This window comes from Cavia porcellus, unplaced genomic scaffold, assembly GCF_034190915.1.
Source record: "Cavia porcellus strain 051 isolate PalLab524CR breed Dunkin Hartley unplaced genomic scaffold, mCavPor4.1 scaffold_12, whole genome shotgun sequence".
NCBI classification, from domain to species: Eukaryota; Metazoa; Chordata; class Mammalia; order Rodentia; family Caviidae; genus Cavia; species Cavia porcellus.
In genome coordinates, this window is record NW_026947495.1 from 34,437,501 (window position 1) to 34,458,187 (window position 20,687).

The window sequence follows — 20,687 nt, forward strand, 5'->3', positions numbered from 1 at the left end:
GTTATTTACCTGAAAGAGGAAAAATCAGACATTTGTTGGTGACTAGCACTTGTATGGAAAGAAACAAAATTCTACTAAACTACTTTAAGACAGTTAACAGTGTGAAGAAAAAAGTATATTCAAACCCCACAAGAACTCTTCTTTAACTTTTGGAAAAGATGTTTTGAATAAGGTAAACTGGATAGCAGCAAGTTACAATGGAGGTTCAGGGGTCTGGAGAGACAGTGTGCTTTTCCAATTGACAAGACCACCATGGTGCTAGGGTACTATAACAGAAAGCAGAAGTGTATTTAAGAAAAAGACATGAGGCTTTTGTTTTGTTTAGTTTTTCCTTCCAGGGAACTTCAGGTTGCTACACTATGAATTTGATCTCGCCTGTGTATACTTTTAGGGAAATGGTGCTAACAGGAGAAAGAGGTAGGCACTGGAGCAGTAGCAGTTCATCCACAGGGACAGATTAGTACAGTGTTCAGTAGGGGAGATGGGCTTTGGAATCTGATTGCCTGGTTCAAATCCATCTTTCACACCTGGTTGTGTTGTAGTCTCAGTCTCACACATGTCAACCTCTCTAAGGATCAGGGTCCTCGCAGGCAAAGGACAATCATTTGGGAGCCTAATAAAAACTGACCAAAAAGTGTAAAGGAGACAAAGAATGTAAAATGTTTAGTACAAGCATTTCATAGTAAGCACTCAATTAATGTTAGATCATTTTATTCTTATTCAGTAATACATATTCAATAATTCCCCCAAGCTTAAGCAAGATGCATGCATCAGGAGCAGTGTACATGGCAGAAATAAATCTGAATGGAGAGAAAAGAAATTGCATATGAAAAATTTGTTGGTGCTGTAGTTACGACAGAGCACATGGGAAAAACTGTCTTGCAACTTCTTTTGGATGCTGTTTCATCAGCTCAGGAGAACAAAAGGTTAATTAGGTAACTTTGGGGAAAGAATGTGTGAATAATTTTGAGTGACCATTACAGTTGTTCCAAAGCAACAAAACACAGGGCAGAGTCTTGAGAGAGAAAACACACAGTCATCAGTACAGGATTTGAAGCCTACTGGGAATGTCTGGGAGATGCCCTTGTTGTCTGTCACACCACTCTTCTGTGCAATTCATTTTCAGACAATTCATTTTCACAAAGTTTATTCAACGGAACATTTATGGCAGAAATATATTAATTCTGCATTATGACTTAGCAAACTGAAATAATAAAATATTCAGCTATGATGCCATGAAAGTATAGAATTTGTAACTGGTAAGAATTTTATATACATATATATGTGTGTGTAAATATATATATATATATTTTAAAATATTTTACTAATATATTTTAAAATATTTTACTAATTTCCAGAAGTTTCTCTAGTAAGCACTTAAAATCAATGTAAATACAAAGTGACTAGGGGCTGGGGGTTTAGCTCAGCGGCATAAGCACCTGCCTTGCAAGCAGGCGGTCGTGAGTTCGATCCCCGGTACCGATAAAAAGGAAAAAGACAAAAAAAAAAAAAAAAAAAATACAAAGTGACTTGAACATTCATAACTTTTTAATTTGTTTGATTGGTTTACCTGATTCAAATCAGTATTTTAGAATTAAATATCCGCATCAACAAGATTCAGAAAAACACTCAAATTGGTATTGAATGAATCACAAAACTTTAGGGTAAATTTTTTTCTAGGATCTTGGTTCATGATTCATCTGACAGAATGATAATCAAAGTTAATAACCAATGGAAGGTTTGTGGTATGTAAAAATCTATCATTGAGCAATACAATTATTGAAACTTTAGACTTATTTAGTAGAAACATTTTTATTACTTTCTAAATAAGGTGAGTTTGAAAGCACCTACCACAATATCTCAACAAAGAAAGCACTCAATAAATGTCAGATTTAAATTTTAGTGAAATACAAATGAGTTCTTCACAGTGCCTAACAGCAGGTTCAGATTTTTTTATTTCACAGTTATTTGTGACAATTAATATTATTGAAGTCAACATTTACATAATGTTTCCTTTCTCTATTCCAGTCCTTGGTCTTAAGTAAAGAGAGGAAAGCAGTAAGCCAGTGGTAAGAAAAATTAAACATTACGACTTTGGTATCTGCCTAGAAAATATATTAAAATATGTTGTGGCAAAAAAGCAAAGGATCTCAAGAACAAGACGCTGATAGACATATATACTAAACACACTTTATCAACAATACAGTGATAGTCAGTACATAATAGTCAAATGACAGTTCAACTTCATTTCCTAACCTTAGCATCAGTCAACACCAAGACAGTTCTCACTTATAATATTCATATGAATTCATTGTCAAAATATTAATATAAACAAATTAAAGGCTTACAAGACCCAATTAGGATTAAGAAATGGACTAAATTTCCACATACATCATAGTGATAGAGAATTCATGAAAAACTTCATGAACTTGGATGGAAACTAATACATTGACAGTAGTAATATAATGAAATATTTGGTCAAAAGACCAACAAGTTAAAACACTGGAAATTTGACAAGTTAGGAAACCAACAAGAGGATAATTAATCACAAGTTTAGAGAAGTCATTGTGTGACTATCATCCTATTGCTAGACAATGTTTCTGGGCAGCAAATTTCATACTGTAAAGACCAGAACATTTTATTTCTAGTTTTTCAAATTAATGCTAACATTTGGGTCTCTCAGATATGTATTTATGAAACTATGAACAAGTGAGATAAATATATCGACAGGATGCTAATGTGCATGGTAGTCCTCACTAAAATAAAAGTCTTCTACTCACCATGTAGTATATGATAGTTTGCATATAGTCATACGATAAAATCAATTGGGGAGAAAAGATGCCCTCAGGGATGTGCTTTTTTATAAACAATTAGGGAAATACAAAGATAGTTGAGGTTGCTTAAAATATTAAAGCAAATTTAGATATGAAACTAGCTACTCTGAAAATACTAAAATAGGTCTTGGCACTAATGAAAATATCTATAATAAAAGACAAATGTAGGAAAAACTTGATGTTTCAAAATTTCACACAAGTATAAAAATATCTGGATTTGTTATTCAACTTGGATTGTTTTAAAAGTATCTTAGTTCGGCTTTAAGTTTTCCAAAAATATTACTAAATTAAATGAAAACTTAAAACTTAATTTAAAGAGTTGAACTTTTAAAATAATTTTAAGGACCATCAGATGGTTGGAGGTTGAAAGAAAACTGGGTTGGCTGGAGTAAGAACACTATTGTTTGTCATCATTTAACTGATAGAACTCACCCACCATTTAACTGTACCTCAGCATTTGACTAACAGAAATCTCCCACCCGATTCTGGTCACTTTTGCTGCCTCTACAACATTCCTAGTGAGGAATAAAGGATGGTAATGGGTACAAATAGTTTCCAAGTATATATTTTCAGTCTCTAAAAAGGTACTGTGTACATGGGTAATCAAAACATAACAGGAAGTATTTCCACTTCCATTTTCTTTGCCTCACTATCATTTCCAGAAAACATTAATGTTAGGCTATTTTTTTCTTTCCTATGAATATGTTTAATGCTAGACTTCCTGGTTTAATGTGAGATAGTTCCTTATATTCTCTCCCTCTTTTTTCCTCTTGCCAATATTTTGGTTGAGATCCTACACACTTTTCTCATCCAGACCCAGCCAAGCATGCCAGATTTCTAGTGGAGAAGATCTGGGATGGATTAGGGAAAGACAGGAGGCTGAGATATGTTGTTCAGGATGCGAAGAGAAAGAGTGAGGGAGAGAACATGGGTGGAGCTCCACCACAAAGCTACAGACCAGAGCACAGTACTTCCTATTTTTCTTTTAAATTAATCCAACATCTCTTTATTCATAGGGAAGAATTAGGCTACTGTCTTATCTTTATAATTGTTCCTGATTAGTAATGCATGAATGGAAAATAAACTAATTAAAGTTAGAAAATTTTCTTTTTTTCTTCCAAATAGGTAGATTCAGTTAGTTTGGTCTATTACTTTTCTCTTATGATATACTAACACTTTCACTTGACTCAAAATGTGGCCATTCACAAGTACCAAACAAAACAACTCCCAAACCATGGTTACTTGGTGATGAGACTGGCACAGAATTGATCAGATTTATTATTATATTTTTACATATTTAGTGAACTACAGTTTAAGAATTAGAAGATAGTTTCAATAAGTAGCTTGTGTTATAGAATTTCATTATGCTGGCCATTTAAATACTCCCTTGATATGATTTGTGACTTTGTCTTACAGATTAACTGGAAAGATGTGAAGATAAGCACACTCATAAACACATGAATGATCCAATAAACGGCAACAAAAAAGTCCTACTGAGCTAGGAAAAGCATTATTTCTTCCTTGTTGAAGGTATCAGCATATGTTACATCTTATGTTGCACAAGTGTACTCATTAAATATTATGAAATGTACAGCAGGCTGAGAAGCTCTAACTAGCTAGTCAAAGTCACTCATACCTGTGTGTTCGTATTTATGTCGCAGAAGGGAACTGCTTTTCTGGAATGTCTTGTCACATAAGTCACATGCATACATGCCACTCTCAGTTTTCTTGATCTTCTTTCGAGACAGACAGGAATCGGAGTCTGTCATGTCATCTAGGCCTGACATGTAGTCTTGTGCTCCATCAAGCAATTCTCCCTGTGATATAATCATAGAGTTCAATTTAGTCTCTTCTCTGTGTGTTTACACCAAACAACTTTGCATAAGCTGACATCAGAGAACCTTAAAACAACTTGCTATAGATGGATCTAGTTTTAAAATTTTTCTAAAATTTTTTCCCTGGACAACATATGATACTTCACATTTTAACAAAAAATGCAAACATCTCGGCGATAGATGGTAGAGTTTGTTGTTTTTCAAGGACAGAGAATATCAGCTCCAAAAGGTGGGGAAATACACAAATCTTTATAAAGTCTTTACTTTTTGTACCAAGAAATATTCAAGTGAACATAAAACATTAGAATTTGTGTATTTTCCAATATATTTTAGAAATGATCTGTAGCTACAGAAACCCCATTTTAATTGAATTTTATATTTAGGTACAAAATATTATTATGCAATCTATTTAAATGTATGTCTACTAACTAAAAGCCTCAAGCTATATTTTTATATTTAATTTTCTAATTTAAAATAGGGAATATTAATAACACTTTTTATCAATGTTCTATCTATGTTAAAACAGCCTTCAGCATTGAACAATAATGAATGTGGATCAGTAAATTATTAAATTTCTTGATATTTATTTTGTCTTGATCCAAAGGAGTGCAAACTTGCATGACAACATACCCTTCATTTGCTAGCCCACAGTTCAGTTTTCTTAGACTAGGTTTGCACTAATTAATATTAGAGAAGATTAAATAGGCTTAAATACATTTACAAAGAGGGCAGATGTACTGTAAATTGGAATACTGCAACAGCTGTTACAGAGGTGCATTGCCTCTATGCTCCTATTTTGCAAGTAAGGATTATCCTGCATAATGCTAAAACATACCTGCTTTTGTATTCAAAAAACCATAAATTATTCACAAATGTGATGATTAGGTAATAATTCATGTGCAATGTGCAACATATTTTTAAAAATAATTTTCAAATAAACTATTCACTATAAAACAAGTTCATCAAATTGATTTATAAATTACTTGCAGGTTGTGAACCTCTTTAAAGGATATGTCTGTTACACATTTTAACTTTTCGCACCTAGCTAAGTCTTATCGAGTGCTGTAACCGATGTGTAGCTCTAAAAGAAGGTGAGTATTCATTTATATATATATTTTTTTCTTTTTTTTTTAACATGTGCCTACAGGATACAGTGTTTCAATGTTTTCATTTTTTATTTTTCTAACTCACTTGAGTTTGGGGTTCACATTAAAAACTTCTATTTCTATTGATCTTTAACGTCAGGATTTTTTTTTTTTTTTTTTGTCTTTTTCTTTTTTGTAGGTACCAGGGATTAAACTCACGACTGCCTGCTTGCAAGGCAGGTGCTTATGCCACTGAGCTAAATCCCCAGCCCCCCAGGATTTTTTCTTACAGGCACATAATCTACTTGTGCGTGTACATGCGTGCTCATGCCTGTGATACAGGACCTCACACTAGAGTTTCACCTCTGAGTTAAATTCCCAGCCCAAATATATACTTTTGTCTTCTTTCTTCAGTGAAAGCACACAAGACTTGTTACCTGAAATCCTTGTTTCCGCTGGTATTTTCTCCTTTGCTGCATGTCAGCAAAAGTAGCTGCTCCAGTTGGGTAGGTATAGGCCATATGTGGTAGGAAGCTCATCTGATCCAGCCCCGGGTAAGGTCGTAGCCCAGGAATACTGGTCTGGACTGGCGGCATGAAAGTGGCAGGGGGAAATGCGCTTTGTGGTGGAAGAGCTGTGTATAAAGGTTTGGCACTAAATGGGTTCATGCCGAACACTGGATTAGTGCTTTTGTTGTCCAGGTTATTTGAATTTGAAAACTCTTTCTTGATAAAAGTCAAGTTCAGAGGCTCATCTGAGTTTTCAGATGACGAAGAAACACTGTTATGGTCTAAATTTATGCTACTAGCTTTTGTTTTGTTCTTTGTGGCTATAATACTTTTGGGTTCTTTCATTTGTTTTGGTAATGACAAGTCCAAAGGCTCAGCCTGGAGCTCCTCAGAGGAGAAGCTGTTTGGAGTGTAAGAACTACTGTGGGAGTTTTTAGAAGATGTGGAGGAAAGATTTAAGGGAGATGGAGTGTTACTCCTGGAGTGGTCCAATTTTTCAACCGGTTTAATACTGGTAAAATGGGAGGATTTTGTTAGCCTGAGAGGAGGATCACAATTCGTAACACTGTTGTGGAGTTCTGCGATAGATGGTGATGTTATGGAGTCCATAGGTTTTACAGGAGATCTAGGTAATAAAGAGTCTTTTGTGGGAGGGTTACTACTGGGAGCTAACGGCTTGGAGTTCCTTTCCAGTGATGGTGACCTGGAATTTGAATATTGGTAGACTTTTCGTTGTTCAAACCATTCCTTCACAAATTCCTGAGGAAGGCCCACAGCAATGGAAATTTTCAGCAGTTCATCAGAGTTGGGCTCCATGTTCATAGCATAGTATGCTTTGAGTACAGACATGTGGTCCTTGTATGGGTTGATGGGGCTTGTCAGTCCTTTCTCAGAAAGTACAGATGACAAGAGGAGGGCTTTATTATCCACAAAAACTCCAGCTTTGTTGGGGACTATGTTTTCATGAGGTTGCAGGACTGCCTTGATCTCTTCATTCATTTTACAAAGGTAACGTTCATGCTGATGCAAGGGAATGGGGCCAGGAAAGCTTTCTTTACAGAACTGGCATGAAAATGGAGTGGATATACTGTGGTTCTCAATCATTTTATCATCGGTGACCAAATCCATTAAAGTACGGAGTTTCTCTTTCTTTATATTACTGATCTGTCTCCTTGAGTCAGTAGTTAAGCTCTGGAGGCAAGCTTTGGCTTCATTGACTTTTTCTAATGTGTAGTCAATAATACTTTTAGTGGCACCATTGTGACTCACAACTGGAAGACCGACCGGTGGAATATTAGGAGAAGTAACTCCTTGTTCCTCAGGTTGAGAGCAAGGATCTTTCATGTGATAACCTTTCAACTTTGAAATTTCTTCAGCTTTGCAGTCCATTTTTTGCCTGGAAACCGTATTGTCCACAATCTGTAGAACCTTTTGTACCTCACTTAAGTTACTATTCATTGTGGGAAATCCAAGTAAAGGGGCTTCCATCCCTACACCTAAGTGCTGCATTGGACTCTGAGCAGATGGATGAACTCCTAAAGGACTGGTGGCTCCAAGCCCGCCATTCATAAAGGGACTAGTGCCACTAAATCCATGTGTGGCCATAAGAACTTTGTAGTCATTAAAGTCTAGTGGTTCTGTTTTAATTTTAAGTAAGCCTGTTTGTTCAGACATACTAAGTGGTTTTCCATTCTCTAACTTGTTTCTTAACTGAGTAATGGCTGAATTAGTAGGAGAAGAAGAAACAGAATTAGGGGAGGAACCCGTCTTGATATTGTTTCTCATTCGGCCATTCACAGAGATTAAACCAATACATTTCTTGCTGCTGATGTGCGAACTGTAGGAACCAGAATGGGAGAAGCGTTTCTTGCAGTTTGGGCATTCATAAGGTTTTTCACCTAAAACGATAATTAAAATTAATGTTACATTTCTTTGATTGGGTAAAAATTGTAGATATCTATGGAGATAAGAATCTATGAAACCAAATGAAAGGAACACAATAGGGTTACCTCTACATTCTAGGTGCTTAGATTAGAATTATGTGGCTGTAGCTGTTACTGAACTTTATCTATCCTGGGAGGACATAAATTCAAGATGTTAGCAGTGGAGAGTGGAGACTATCTATGCTTTTTTTCAGCTAAGATCCCAAATCTTGTTTTGCCATCGGCAGCCTCCTATTTAAACAGAGTGTCAGATTAATGTGTGGTCAATACCACAATAAAGATGTCAGAGTATTTAAAGGGAAGTGTAGCCATGGTTTTAATCAACTCTGTAGAGATTCCATTGATTCTACCAATCCAACTAGTTCTCTGAATAGCATTCAATTTGGTAATAAAATGCTTGGCAGAGCTATCAAGCTAGTTATAAAGAAGAAATCTCAGTGGTAGGATATTGGTTTGTGATACACAAACAGCTCTCATGAATCAAGGAACATTTTTCATACCAAGCTGTTATCCAAAATTCTTTTTCTTTTATGATTAAGTATCAAAAATAGATATCCTTCAAAATTTGACATCTTGAGTTTCTTCAGATCAAAAATATTTAATCTAGAGGCAGGTTTCTAAAAGGACCAAAAGGAACTTCTAGATTTGGTAATAAATCAAAGGCTTTGCAGTTTTTAAGAAGGATAAGCACTCCTTTTTATAAGACAGTGCTACAGTATAATAAGTATCATGAAGGCACACAGAGTTTCTGAAATAAATGCATAGTTCCAAAAAGTTACAAACAGGATTGTGTAAAATTTAAATAATTTTTCAGAGCGTCTTTAAGTAAACAAGTTGCAGATGTGAGCACGGCCCTTGGCTACTCACCACTGTGAATTCTTAGGTGCTCTTTCAGATGATGTTTGTACTTGAAGGCCTTGCCACACTCTGTGCATTTGAATTTGCGATTACCTGCTCCCTGGGTTAGCATTTGGTGCTAAAAAGAAAAAGGACTCACATCAGTTTTGTGCAGAAGGAACAAAGACAATTTGTTACGAATATTTTTTAAAGGTCTCTCTCTTTTTTTTAGCTAGGTCAAAAGGTTTGAATACATGCTTATTTATCTGTCTAGTCTTTCAGAACTGAAATAAAAGTGATAATGTTAGCAATAAAATTGAACCAAATTTAAAAAAAAAAGTGCTTTCACATGTTCATCCAACACTTGCTTTACAATTATTTCTGCAGTCTCTTTTTTTCAAATGTTTCTTTGACCTGTTGGTGATGAGAAAGTGTAGCTGTAAAGATGTTTGTGTTTCTTTGTGCCTTGTACAAGATCTAAAATCTGAAGATTCCCTGTTACAATGCAATTCTTTTTTCAGGGAAAAAACCAGCTTCCTGAAAATTCTAAATAGTGTTAAACAAACTATCCATGCAGAAAAATTTCATCAAATTTTCTGTATTAGGTTAAAAGTGTATCTTACTTATACTGAAGCAATCTGTGCTTTAAAGAACAGTAAAAAAAAAAAAAATCATCCTTTCACCAAAAAAAAAAAAACAAAAACAAAAACAAAAAAACCCTCAGAAACAAAGCTTGACTGCAAATATTTTGTTGCAGGGTTAGCACGTTTAAATATTCCATTCATTGCGCTAGTGGCACATGTAAACTCTATTTTCCTGAGGTTTTGCCTATCAGATTTGATTCATTATCAAACGTAAGAGACAACATCTTGGGTTATAGCTGCTTGAGCAGTTTTATCGCAGGCCAGTAGGAAAGACTTCAACGACTTTTCATTATCCTTTTTAGTAGCGTACAAGGGAGTAGGGACCAAAAGAAAAAAAAAAGTTTGCTGAAAAGACAAGTTAAAAGCAGCAAAGATATAATCAAACACAGCTGACCTTTTTGAATAAGGGGGAAAAAAGCAGTGTGACTTAGAATTCTGGAAAAAACAGTCCTCCACTCTGGATGCTCAAGGTAGGAGGTCAGCCTTTTTCAAGCAGCAATGACACAAAAGCCTTTTGCAAAAAGACAGCACAGAAACGGTATGACAACTGCTAGGGTGTGCTGAATCTTCCCACATTCCTAGTGAGACAGATGGTGTTACATGGGACACAGGGAGGTTTGTTCAAACAGCAGCAACCTTCAAAGATCAAGCGGAGCCCAGCCCGCCGAGCGCCATTGAGGGACCAGCGCTCATATGTTGCTGAGTTGCATAAACAAACAGCAACAGCTGCTTGTCTCCCCCCACAGCCTCAGAGGACTACTATAAACTTTAGTTGTGCCACTGTTAATATGATACAATCATTTTAATTTACTAATTGTAAATGCCATGAGCAAATGAGGGGACTTTTCAACACCAAAGCTACCATTCATAATGCGCCAACACAATCACACTTCTGCATGTGAAATTTAAAGCAGTTATGCTAGATAAATATCTAGGCCTGTTCTTTTACTCCTAGACGTTTTTTCTCTTTCTTTTTCTCTTTCTTTCTTCTTCTTCTTCTTCTTTTTTTTTTTTTTTTTTTTTTTTTTGCATAGAAGCATGGGGAAGATAAACTACTGCATAAGTGTAACTATGCAAGCATACTTTAAAAATAAATGGTCTTTGGAAAACATTCAGGTGACAAGTTCAGTCAAAAAGGAATGGAATGATTTATATGAGCTATTGTTTTAAAGTAGTAAAATTCCATAGTACAGAATCATCATCATTGTTTGTATTGATTTATTCTTTTTTTCTTTATTCAAAGAAAGTAAAGCCTACAAGGAAAAAAAAAAGAATTCTGTATAGAATACCATAGTTAATCATTTTAAAAACAGATATGGGATTGAGGCTTATGCAAGGCAATTCCAGATCTGTAGGGCCAGTTATCATGACTTATGGTATAACATTTCTGTTACCATCCAAACACATCATAATATCAATTTGCAGAGTCAATTCTCCAAGGAGGACGGAAAGAGCAGTTTTGTTGAAACATTTAAAGGATGCTGTGAATCAATCCTATTCAATCATTTTGAGGATTTAAGAAGCTATGTATACCTACTAACGACACAGTTTTTATTTTAAGATAAGTAAAAGAAGCACAGCAATTTAAACATTTAGCTACAAATAGGCGCACCAAGACAGGATCATTTGAAAAGTACATTCAATGTTTAGTATTAATCCAATTTATTTTATATATACATAATTTAGTATATATACTTTTATTTTATTTCAGTAATTAGATTTCATAAACTCATAGCAGCCTGTAAAAATAAAGTAATCCAAAGTGTTACATGACAAATGAAAGAAATACATACTCTTTTTACTACGACTTAGATCCTATGTAAAAAAAAATCTACGTAAAACTAGGTGAAAAATGGAATTAAAATTGCTGAGATGTTTAATAATGTATAATTAAAATGCTACAATTTCATTCATTTTTGTGGAACATAAAAATGAAACTAAAGTCGAGTTAAAGTGCAAATAAAATTTCTAAATTAGAAATTAACACACTCATTCGATCGTGAACATAAGACTATTAAATCATATTAGAAGAGACCATCAAAAAATCATTTAGACCTCAATTAAAGCTATTACCATTAAAAGATCTGCATCTTCAAAATGCCATGAAAAATTAATAATGATTGCCAATCAAAGCAATATCGTTTCTCTAAGGGGTTATTATAGAAAGAAATCACTTAAAACCAACCCCCCACCTGATCTGTCCCTGGTTTGTGCGTCACCATATGCCGCTCGAGCTGGGTGCGATAGGCAAACGTGTAGCTACAAAGGGGGCAGGAAAAGTTCTCCTCATTCTTCTCGTGGCGGTACTTGATGTGCTCCTTCAGTGATGTCAAGCGCTTGTAGCCCCGGTCGCAGTAGGGGCAGGTCAGCAGTTGGGCAAAAGCATCTGGAGTTCCAGGTGGCAGGTCTGTAGCCAAGAGACGAGAAAGAGAGACGCGGGCCAAAAGGTCAGTAAATCAATGGCAGCTAATGGGCTGACTGCCCGGGATGGTATGACAGGAATCACTGCAATCTGCTCCACCAGAGTGCCATCATTGCACCAGCCTCTTCGCACACCGGTCCCCTTGCACACCCAGGACCGACTTGTAGGAATCAGCTCACATTGAGCTTGAAAATTAATTACTTGGGCTTTTGAGGGGAGGACTTCAGCAGCTGGTAAATGAGGAAGTTCTCTTCAGGTGACTGACTGTTGCTCTGAAATCTTTACTCACATTTTACTCAGGAAGACACAATGTGATGGGGCTTTTCAGGTGTCGGTAGAGAAGAACAAAATGGTGAGGGTCAGTGTTTTGAAACTTTTTTCCCCCTCCAAAGAAAAATATTTCAGAAAGATAGGAATACATTTAGATATTTTTATCTCTTAGAAATGGGCTCTAATTGTTCTTGTTCTTTATTGGATGTACAAATGACACAAATTTGCTGACAAAAATTTCACAATACCCTAAAATTACAGTTCTAATCTTTGCTCATGAAATTCCATGCCTCAGCAGCTGTTCTTCAAATTTTAAGGTAAACACCCAGGCATGTAGTGCATTTGTAATTGTAACAGCTGCAGAGGTCAGTGTAGTGGCTAAAAATGAATTACGGCCTCACCATTTTCTTCTTGCCCATTGGCCTCTGGCGTGCCAAGGCGAGAAAGCTCCTCAGGGGCTTCTGGGTAAATAATGGCTGTGTCACTGCGCTGAAGATATTCCTCAATGCTGACTGCGTGGCCATCGCGTTCCTCCAGTTTTCTTTTGGCAAAGTATTCCTCAAAGTCTGATGTGCAATTTGCATTCTTAACTGAAATCATAAAAGGAAAAGAAACGTCTTGTCAGAGGCTTTTCTGCAGAGCCCAAGACCATTGACATCATTTTCAGTAACAAATGCTGACTTGCAATAAGTCTACAAATCCCTGGTCTATTTGTAATAAGTGTAGAAGATGACCATTGTGGATTAAATGCTTATTTTCATAGCATATGCAAAAGGAGGATACTTTGCCTTAAGGAAAATAGGTACCTTTTTTTTTCTTCTGAAATTATTAGTCCACAAAACTCAAAAAAAATTAAAGAAAATTTAAAAGGCTTTTGGTCAAAATTAAAATATCTCAGATCTTTTTCCTAAGACATTCCAAACATTCTCATCAATAAACATGAGATAATAGAAGCTCAAAGCTATTTTAATGGTCTGTATAAAACTTTCTTTTCTTTTTAAGAAAAGTATATTTAATTTTTTATTGTCCACTAAACATCTCTAACTACAGATCTATCCGGTTGCTAAATATAAACTTTTAACTCTCCACCCTCTAAATATCACAGACTGCCAAGAAAACATGGTCTGAGACAGATGTGAAAGGACAGATATTCCTAGGGAAACAGTAGTGTGATTTTGTTTTTAAAAAATGATGAAATATGGCAGTTTGGTTTTTCCTGTATTTTCAATCTTTAGCTCATGCTTTTAAGATTGCTGAAAATAAAGTTAAGCACATAGCTGATAGAAATAAAATAAAGGTAACCAAGGGTGTTAAGAAAGTAATGATACTTCTGTGTGATTTTGATATGATTTTTAACTTCTGCAATTGTATCTCTTATTCCTTGAAATGAATACTAGTTGTAAACCAATTTTAATAACTTGCATCAAAAGACATTGCATATTTGAAGCCCTTAAGTGTGCTCCTGAAATTAGCTATGACTTAACTATCTTAAGTAAAATATTGTATGCATAAGACAGTCTTGGATGAGTAGCTGTACGTTATTCTGTATAATAGGTGAAAACAGTGCCTTGTTAGTAGAACAAATGATGGAATTCTACTATCATAGCTTTGGAGACCAGTTAACCTTGGTTCCACTAGATTCTTCAGTTTCTCTTCCACAAGCAATATTAGAGTATTTGTCATGTTAATTTTCTTTGACAAGTTGTGGCAGGATGAAGTTCAAACAAGCAAGTCTATTTATTTATTTATTTATTTGGCTTCCATGATTAAAGACTTGTGGATTTCAAATAAGAACAGACATTAGGCCCTCCCATTCACGTTGACTGTCTTGTGATAGGCACCAAGTCTTACTCTGTTAAGTAAAGAACAGAGCTAGTCTCATTCTTCAGGAAGTCAAACGAAAGATCAATAGATATCTTAAACACATCCTTACTAGGCCCTGCCTAAGCATCATGAAAGCAAGATGTGAAGTAGTATTTAAAAAAAAAAAAAAAAAAAAAAAAAGCAGAAGGACTTGATGGGGTCCTGAAGACCAAGATGGTTTTAAAGGAGGATGCATGAAGTTAATTCACACTAGAAACTAAGAAATGGAGCACACGCAACATTGTGGTGGCTAGAGGAGCATAGTCATTTCATGAACCAAAAGGGGAGTACTGGAGTGCCAGAGTAAAAGCGGAACTTCAGAAATGTAAGTAAGGGTAAAAAAAAATAAATAGGAACCAGTCCATGTAGCAGTATTAGCCCTGTTCAGGATTTGGATTTTATTCTTAGAGAAGCAGGAAGCCACGGAAGGGTTTTAAGTAAAGGGCAGGGTTGGATTAAATGATAATTCTGATTACAGTACTGTACAGAGTAAGGGATTAAAGAGAGAGAAGTAGATTCTGGGAACTAGTTAGGATGTTTCTGCCCAAATCAGGGGGAAAAAAAGGGTTAACAAACTAGTTAATGAAGACGAAAAGGAGTGGCTGGATTTGAGAGGTATTTAAGAGGCAGAATCTCTCAGACTCGGAGAAGGATTAGGTGGGAGATGCTAGGATACCCCTCCGCCCCGAAAAATGGTTGGCAACATTAGCCAAAGTAGGAAAGAGTGAATTCCCAGAAGACTTGAAACTATCAATGAATACATGAGATCAAATTTTTTAAAATGGGGGAAGAATGCACTTTGTGGACTATGAAGCTAAATAATAATACTGAAGGCAGTAAACTCAAACTTTTCTTTTTTGATGTTCCAAATGCTCTTAGTTTTTTTTCTTTTCTTTTTTTTTTTTCTTTGTGATTCTTAGTCAGTGCTTCTAAGACCTATTTTTTCCACAAAAATAGATTGGGAATGTGAGCAGTGTACTAAAAGGTTGCACCTTGAAATTTTGCTTCAATCTTTTCTTAACTAGATTTAATAGAAGAACAGGAACATTAGTTAAGATCTCATTTCTGATGCTATATGCACAAGGCTATTTTCCAAAGGGTACTGATTGGTGGTGATCACAATGATGTCATTTAACTTGCACCACTGAGTCCTCAGGGAGTATGCAGGAACTGCCAACTATTTGTGCATTGTTTCAGATCATCAAAATAGCTTCAAATCCACTAAAAATCACCTTTTGCTTTCAGTGATAAGAAAATATAAAGGAGAACAGAACAAAATATTCAAGAGGAACATCTTTTGAAAGGCTGATCCGATTTTTACCAGTGACGGACTTCTTTTTCAGTGCTACAAGGGTAGACAGTTATGCAGTAGTTCCTTTGTGAATTCATACCTACTAGTCAAATGTGTAAGACATGATTTATTTAAGTTTCTCAAGAACAATGTTTCACTTCATGACCTTGGTGTAACCTATGTAAACATGGATGGATGTACATTTAATATCCTAATTTTATCTTGATATTTCAGCAACTATTTGAATTATCTGGCTATCTTTGCATGAATTTTCATTTGCATATGAATGTTTCCATCAGAAATGTAATCAAATGCAAATTCAATTGGATTTGCATTAATAGCCTTTGGGCTTAAAAGGAAAGAAAATTCTGATTTTTCTGGATAGGCAAACTAAACTGCATCTAGATACACTTCTGGTGTTTGGAGAGGCAATTCAATTGATAGATCAAATTTGGCCATGGTAGATTTCCATGTCAAGTGTAAGGGGGACAAAAGATATCAAATCATGACCTTTCCTAAAGGATCATCTTTGATCATCTTTGGTCCTGATTATTGCTATTTCTATAGCTTAGAAATTAGTAAGCTCTCAAAAAATCATTTACGAAATGAATGTGGCACACATTACATCTTCAACGTTCAACTTGATGTAAAAGTTTTTTAGCAAAAGAAAGTATAATATAAAATAAAATAGATGGCTGTGATGGTACATTCCTATAATTCTAGCATTTGAGGAGACTGAGACAAGAAGATAGTAATTTTATGCCTACCGTAGGCAATATAGCAGCAACTTACAAAGACTTTATCTCAACAAATAAAAAACAGAGATAGTGATGTAGCTCAGGGTGAATAACCTGGGTTTGATCCCTAGTACACACATACATGCTAATAGACCTACTATGTTCATACTAATGTACATATGAATGTAACGACACCTACAGTTGAGCTAGACTTAGGCCCTAGCTTCATTGTCAATTCAGAGAATTGTAGAACAATGTTGTGTAATAGTGATCATAAATACTTGCAAGAGTTGGAAAGGCTTCAAAAAAAGTTTCATGAAGAAGATGACAATCATAAATCTATTTACTCCATTAAATTTTTCTTCTCAGATATAAATATGCTATTGGCTATACATGTTGTATTTCTAGAGTCACTTAAGTGATTTAGAATTGAATTTTCCGTGAACTAGGTGTAACCACTATGAATATAACGGAGTTTTTCCTTGAGTTCGTTTTCCTGTGGCTACTCATCACATATGGCTATTCTGTCTAGCACTGTAACAGCTCTTGCCTAGGAGCCATTCTCTACTTCCCTGTTGCTAAGCCCTCAGATATCCAAGGCAGCTGCTGCTTGTACACGTTCCCCCCCAATCACAGTCGATCATCTGTACCTGAAGTGAGCCAATCCATAAGCCAAACCACTGATTAGTCCAGGGCTGGCCAATGGATTCAGTTACATTCAATGAATATTTTTCCTATGACTCTAGGACTTTATCCCAAAAAGAGAGTACCAGGGGCTGAAGATGTAGATCAGTGATACAGCCCCTGCCTGGACATGAGTTCAGTCCCTGGTTAAAAACAAACAAACAAACAAACAAACAAACAATATATATATATATATATATATATATATATATATATATATACCAGTGCACCCACCCACCCCATACGTCCAAGTGACTGCAGATGAGAGATGCAGAATGAAGGCCTTAATATTTCCATCTAGAAAAGGAAACTTTATGAAGAGAGAATAAAGTAGACAGCAGGCAGGGTGGCATATCCTGACAATCCATTTCTGACTTTATTCTTAAGGCCGAACTGCACCTTCCAGAGGCTGTGTTGTCAACATTTCTCAGATTCTGTGAGCCAAGACACTTCCGTTTCTACTTTAAGCTATATAGTATTTTAGTCTCTGAAAACCTAAATCATCCTGTTACAGTGTTAGAACAAATGATGACATAAAACTGGTTACTCTCAAAGCTGCTGGGCAGGATGAAGTTTAGATTGTATTTGGAAGTTTGTGTTTTTGTAGCACCGTATGGTGGACACAGGAATAAGGCAGAACATTTGCTAGAAAGTTATAGAATTCCCCATTGCATTTTCCCAGTATAAAATCAGCTTCATTTTTTTCTTTCTTTCTGTAATCCTCTTCACTCCCTGGTCTCCTTGGAAGAAGTGCCAAAACATACTGACAAAGGATATTTGCATGGTATTTATCACCAACCATAGCAAAAATCCTTGAGAAATTGCAAGCCATTTCTTTTCATACTTTCTCCAGAGATTTTGCATTTAGTCCTAAAGTTTACCCTAATGTCTTGCAAATATCTCAGCCTTCCCTAAGATTAAGTAAACTTTTCTCTCTAAAAAAATCTTTAGGGCTGGGGATTTAGCTCAGTGGCATAAGTGCCTGCTTTTACAAGCATGTGTTAGTGAGTTTGATCCCCCGTAACACCAAACAAACAAACAAACAAACAAATTCATTAATTAAAAATACTTCCTCAAGGCCATATGTATTTTAATGTTAGGGAAATTTCTAGATTGCTTCAAGTAATGAAAGTCTCAATTTTCTTGGAAATATGCTTAATCACTCTTACTAGTATTGCTTTTTAATGATACTTTCATAAATTCTGTGTATATAGATACAATATATATCGATATTTAAAAAACAAGCAATGTTAACAAAACTCTAAATTTAAAAAAAATTGATTGCTCCCCATAATGGCACTGTTTTATGATACTTTTTTCTTTTGGCATTAGGGATGGAAACTAGGAAGTACTTACCACTAAACTATGTATCTCCAGACTTTTCTTTATAATTTTTGAGACAGCATCTTCTATGTTGTTACATTATCCAGGCTGGTTTCAACCGTGTAATACTCCTGCCTCAGCTTTCTAGAATGCTAGGATTAAACCTACATGCCACCATTCCTGACTTAGGATACTTTCTTAAAAATAGGTTTCACTTAGTATTATAGCCTTAAGTATACTGTGGTCCTGAATTCTTTCTACTTTTCTGTTGCCTTTGCCATTTGTTTTCTTTGTAACAATATTTGCTAGTAAAGGAAGTATGTATTCAGGTTTAGTATCTTGCAGGTTTAGTATCTTAATTGTCATCACAAAATGAAAAAAATAAATTTGGATATTTTTGTTAGTCCTTTTTAATAAACTTCAACGTGAATATATAATTCTTTTGGAAAACATTTTGGAGTGTCTAGAAGAGCTCAGTTCACTTAAAAAAAAACCTGAGTTGAACCATTCATCCCACTCTGTTTAATGATTATTTATTGAACATCTATAGTGCCAGAGAATGGACTTGGGATGAGGACATGAGGTTGACTGATAACTTTTCTTTTCATATTTCCATGATTCTTATATTTGGAGACATACAAAAATAGTTGCAATTTTGCAATATTCAAATGCACATAGGTATAATAAGAAGGGATCACATAATTACATATATAACACCATGCTTCCTCAGTGTAATGCAGAAATTGTTATTACATAATTATTTATTTATTACATAAAAATTATTTATTATTTATTTATTTATTACATAATCTAGGTTTTATTCACCTCGTAATGTAAACCATCATTCAGTTAGGTAATAGTTTTCCCATTGGTGTGAAAACCAGTCTGTTTATAAATATTATAGATGAAAAAAGACACAAAATTATTTTTAATTTTATCATTTGTATGGAAATTTTTAAAGAAGCACATACTCAGCATTCGTTGAACTATATAAATTTTCATGACTACTTAGTTTAAAGTTGACTAATGAATGCATGTGTTTCATTATTAAAAATGTATGGATACATTTTTGCAGAAAGTTTCCAAAATGCTTATTGACACTAGATATCTAAAAGCACCTGTGAGGGGGCAGCTAATCTTTTGCTCATCATACAGTTATAGGTGCAGCCTCACAGAGCCTCTGGTACAGAAGCACAGAAAAAGCCATGGCAGGATCCTCAAGGGCAAATGAAAGTGTGCTTCTCTTGCAGGAAATCAGTAGAGTGCTTGGGCCAGTCTCTCCATCCCTGCTCTGATGGAGCTTTCTCTGGGAAACATATACACGGCTTTAGGACAAAGAGGTGAAGAATGAACAGAAGTGGGGTGTTAGAGTGATTGCAGGATCAAATATCCCTCTCAGCAGCAGGAGGCAGTCAGGGACACATCTACTTTAAAGTTAGGTTTTATAGTGATGGATTGTGAATATCAAGGTTTTGTGACTACTAACCCTTAGACAATTGTGATTACTATGTATCAATATAGAATAATAGAACTATAATTTTAAAAAAGTCAAGTTGAACAATATACACTCACCTGTGCTTTTCTACGTAACCTAAAATTTTGGAATTTGCATATTACCAAAGACAACACTCAGATGATTTTATTGTATTTTAGAGGGTTTTAAGAAGTGATTTGGGCCAGCAGTTCACTATTATTACATACACTTTTTACAGAGACATACGCAACAGTCAGTAGTTTGCTCTAGGACATTCAGGGATATTCAAAATGTGGTCCCCAGGCAGTGGCATCAGAGTTACCTAAGAAGTTCGAAATGCAAATTTCTGGGGCTCCTTCTAGTCAGCAATCTGTGTTTTAAACAAGCCTTCCAGGAACTTCTGAATCATGCCAGTTTAAGTACCACTACTCTAAGAATTTAATCTCTCACCTCACGTGGCTAACTACGAGTAACATGCTTTTGAGGAAAAGCATGGAAAATAATTTCGAAATAACCTTTCTATCTCCACTGAAGCTCACAGCGTCTTCACTTACTGAACACCAGCTGCAAATCTCAACTGTGGACTTCAGCATGCCCCACAGTACATTTTCCTTCACATGTTTGCGACCTCACAAAGGCACAGGCTTGGTCTTACTCAGCCTTGTGTGATCTAGACCTTGCGCATTGCCTGGGATGAAGCTATTGCTCAACTGTTGAATAATTACACCAGGTTCAGGGCCTTGGACTCCTCATTTTGACTGAGTTATTTTATGCTCTTGAATTTCAGATGCCTCATAATGAGCTGGGATGTGCTCTCTAGGATAGTCTTGAAGTTCCAGAATTCCATAGTTTCAATGAATGAATTATAATCAATTTATTTTTGATTCACTCACTAACCTGGAGAGTTTAATCTGTATTCTTTTGAATTAAAAACTC

At 35.4% G+C, this 20,687-nt stretch overlaps 1 protein-coding gene across 2 annotated transcripts in view; it reads right to left on the reverse strand.

Moving 5' to 3' along the window:
* The window catches only part of Zeb2 (zinc finger E-box binding homeobox 2), a 127,120-nt gene that overhangs the window by 6,796 nt on the left and 99,637 nt on the right, over window positions 1-20,687 (reverse strand). For both annotated transcript variants that reach the window (XM_023561107.2, XM_013142388.3), the window contains 5 exons: window positions 12,781-12,969; window positions 11,880-12,094; window positions 9,074-9,182; window positions 6,192-8,161; window positions 4,471-4,651 (listed from right to left, as the gene is read on the reverse strand). In XM_023561107.2, the coding sequence (XP_023416875.1) occupies window positions 4,471-4,651; window positions 6,192-8,161; window positions 9,074-9,182; window positions 11,880-12,094; window positions 12,781-12,969 (2,664 nt within the window). The remainder of the gene's footprint in view (window positions 1-4,470; window positions 4,652-6,191; window positions 8,162-9,073; window positions 9,183-11,879; window positions 12,095-12,780; window positions 12,970-20,687) is intronic.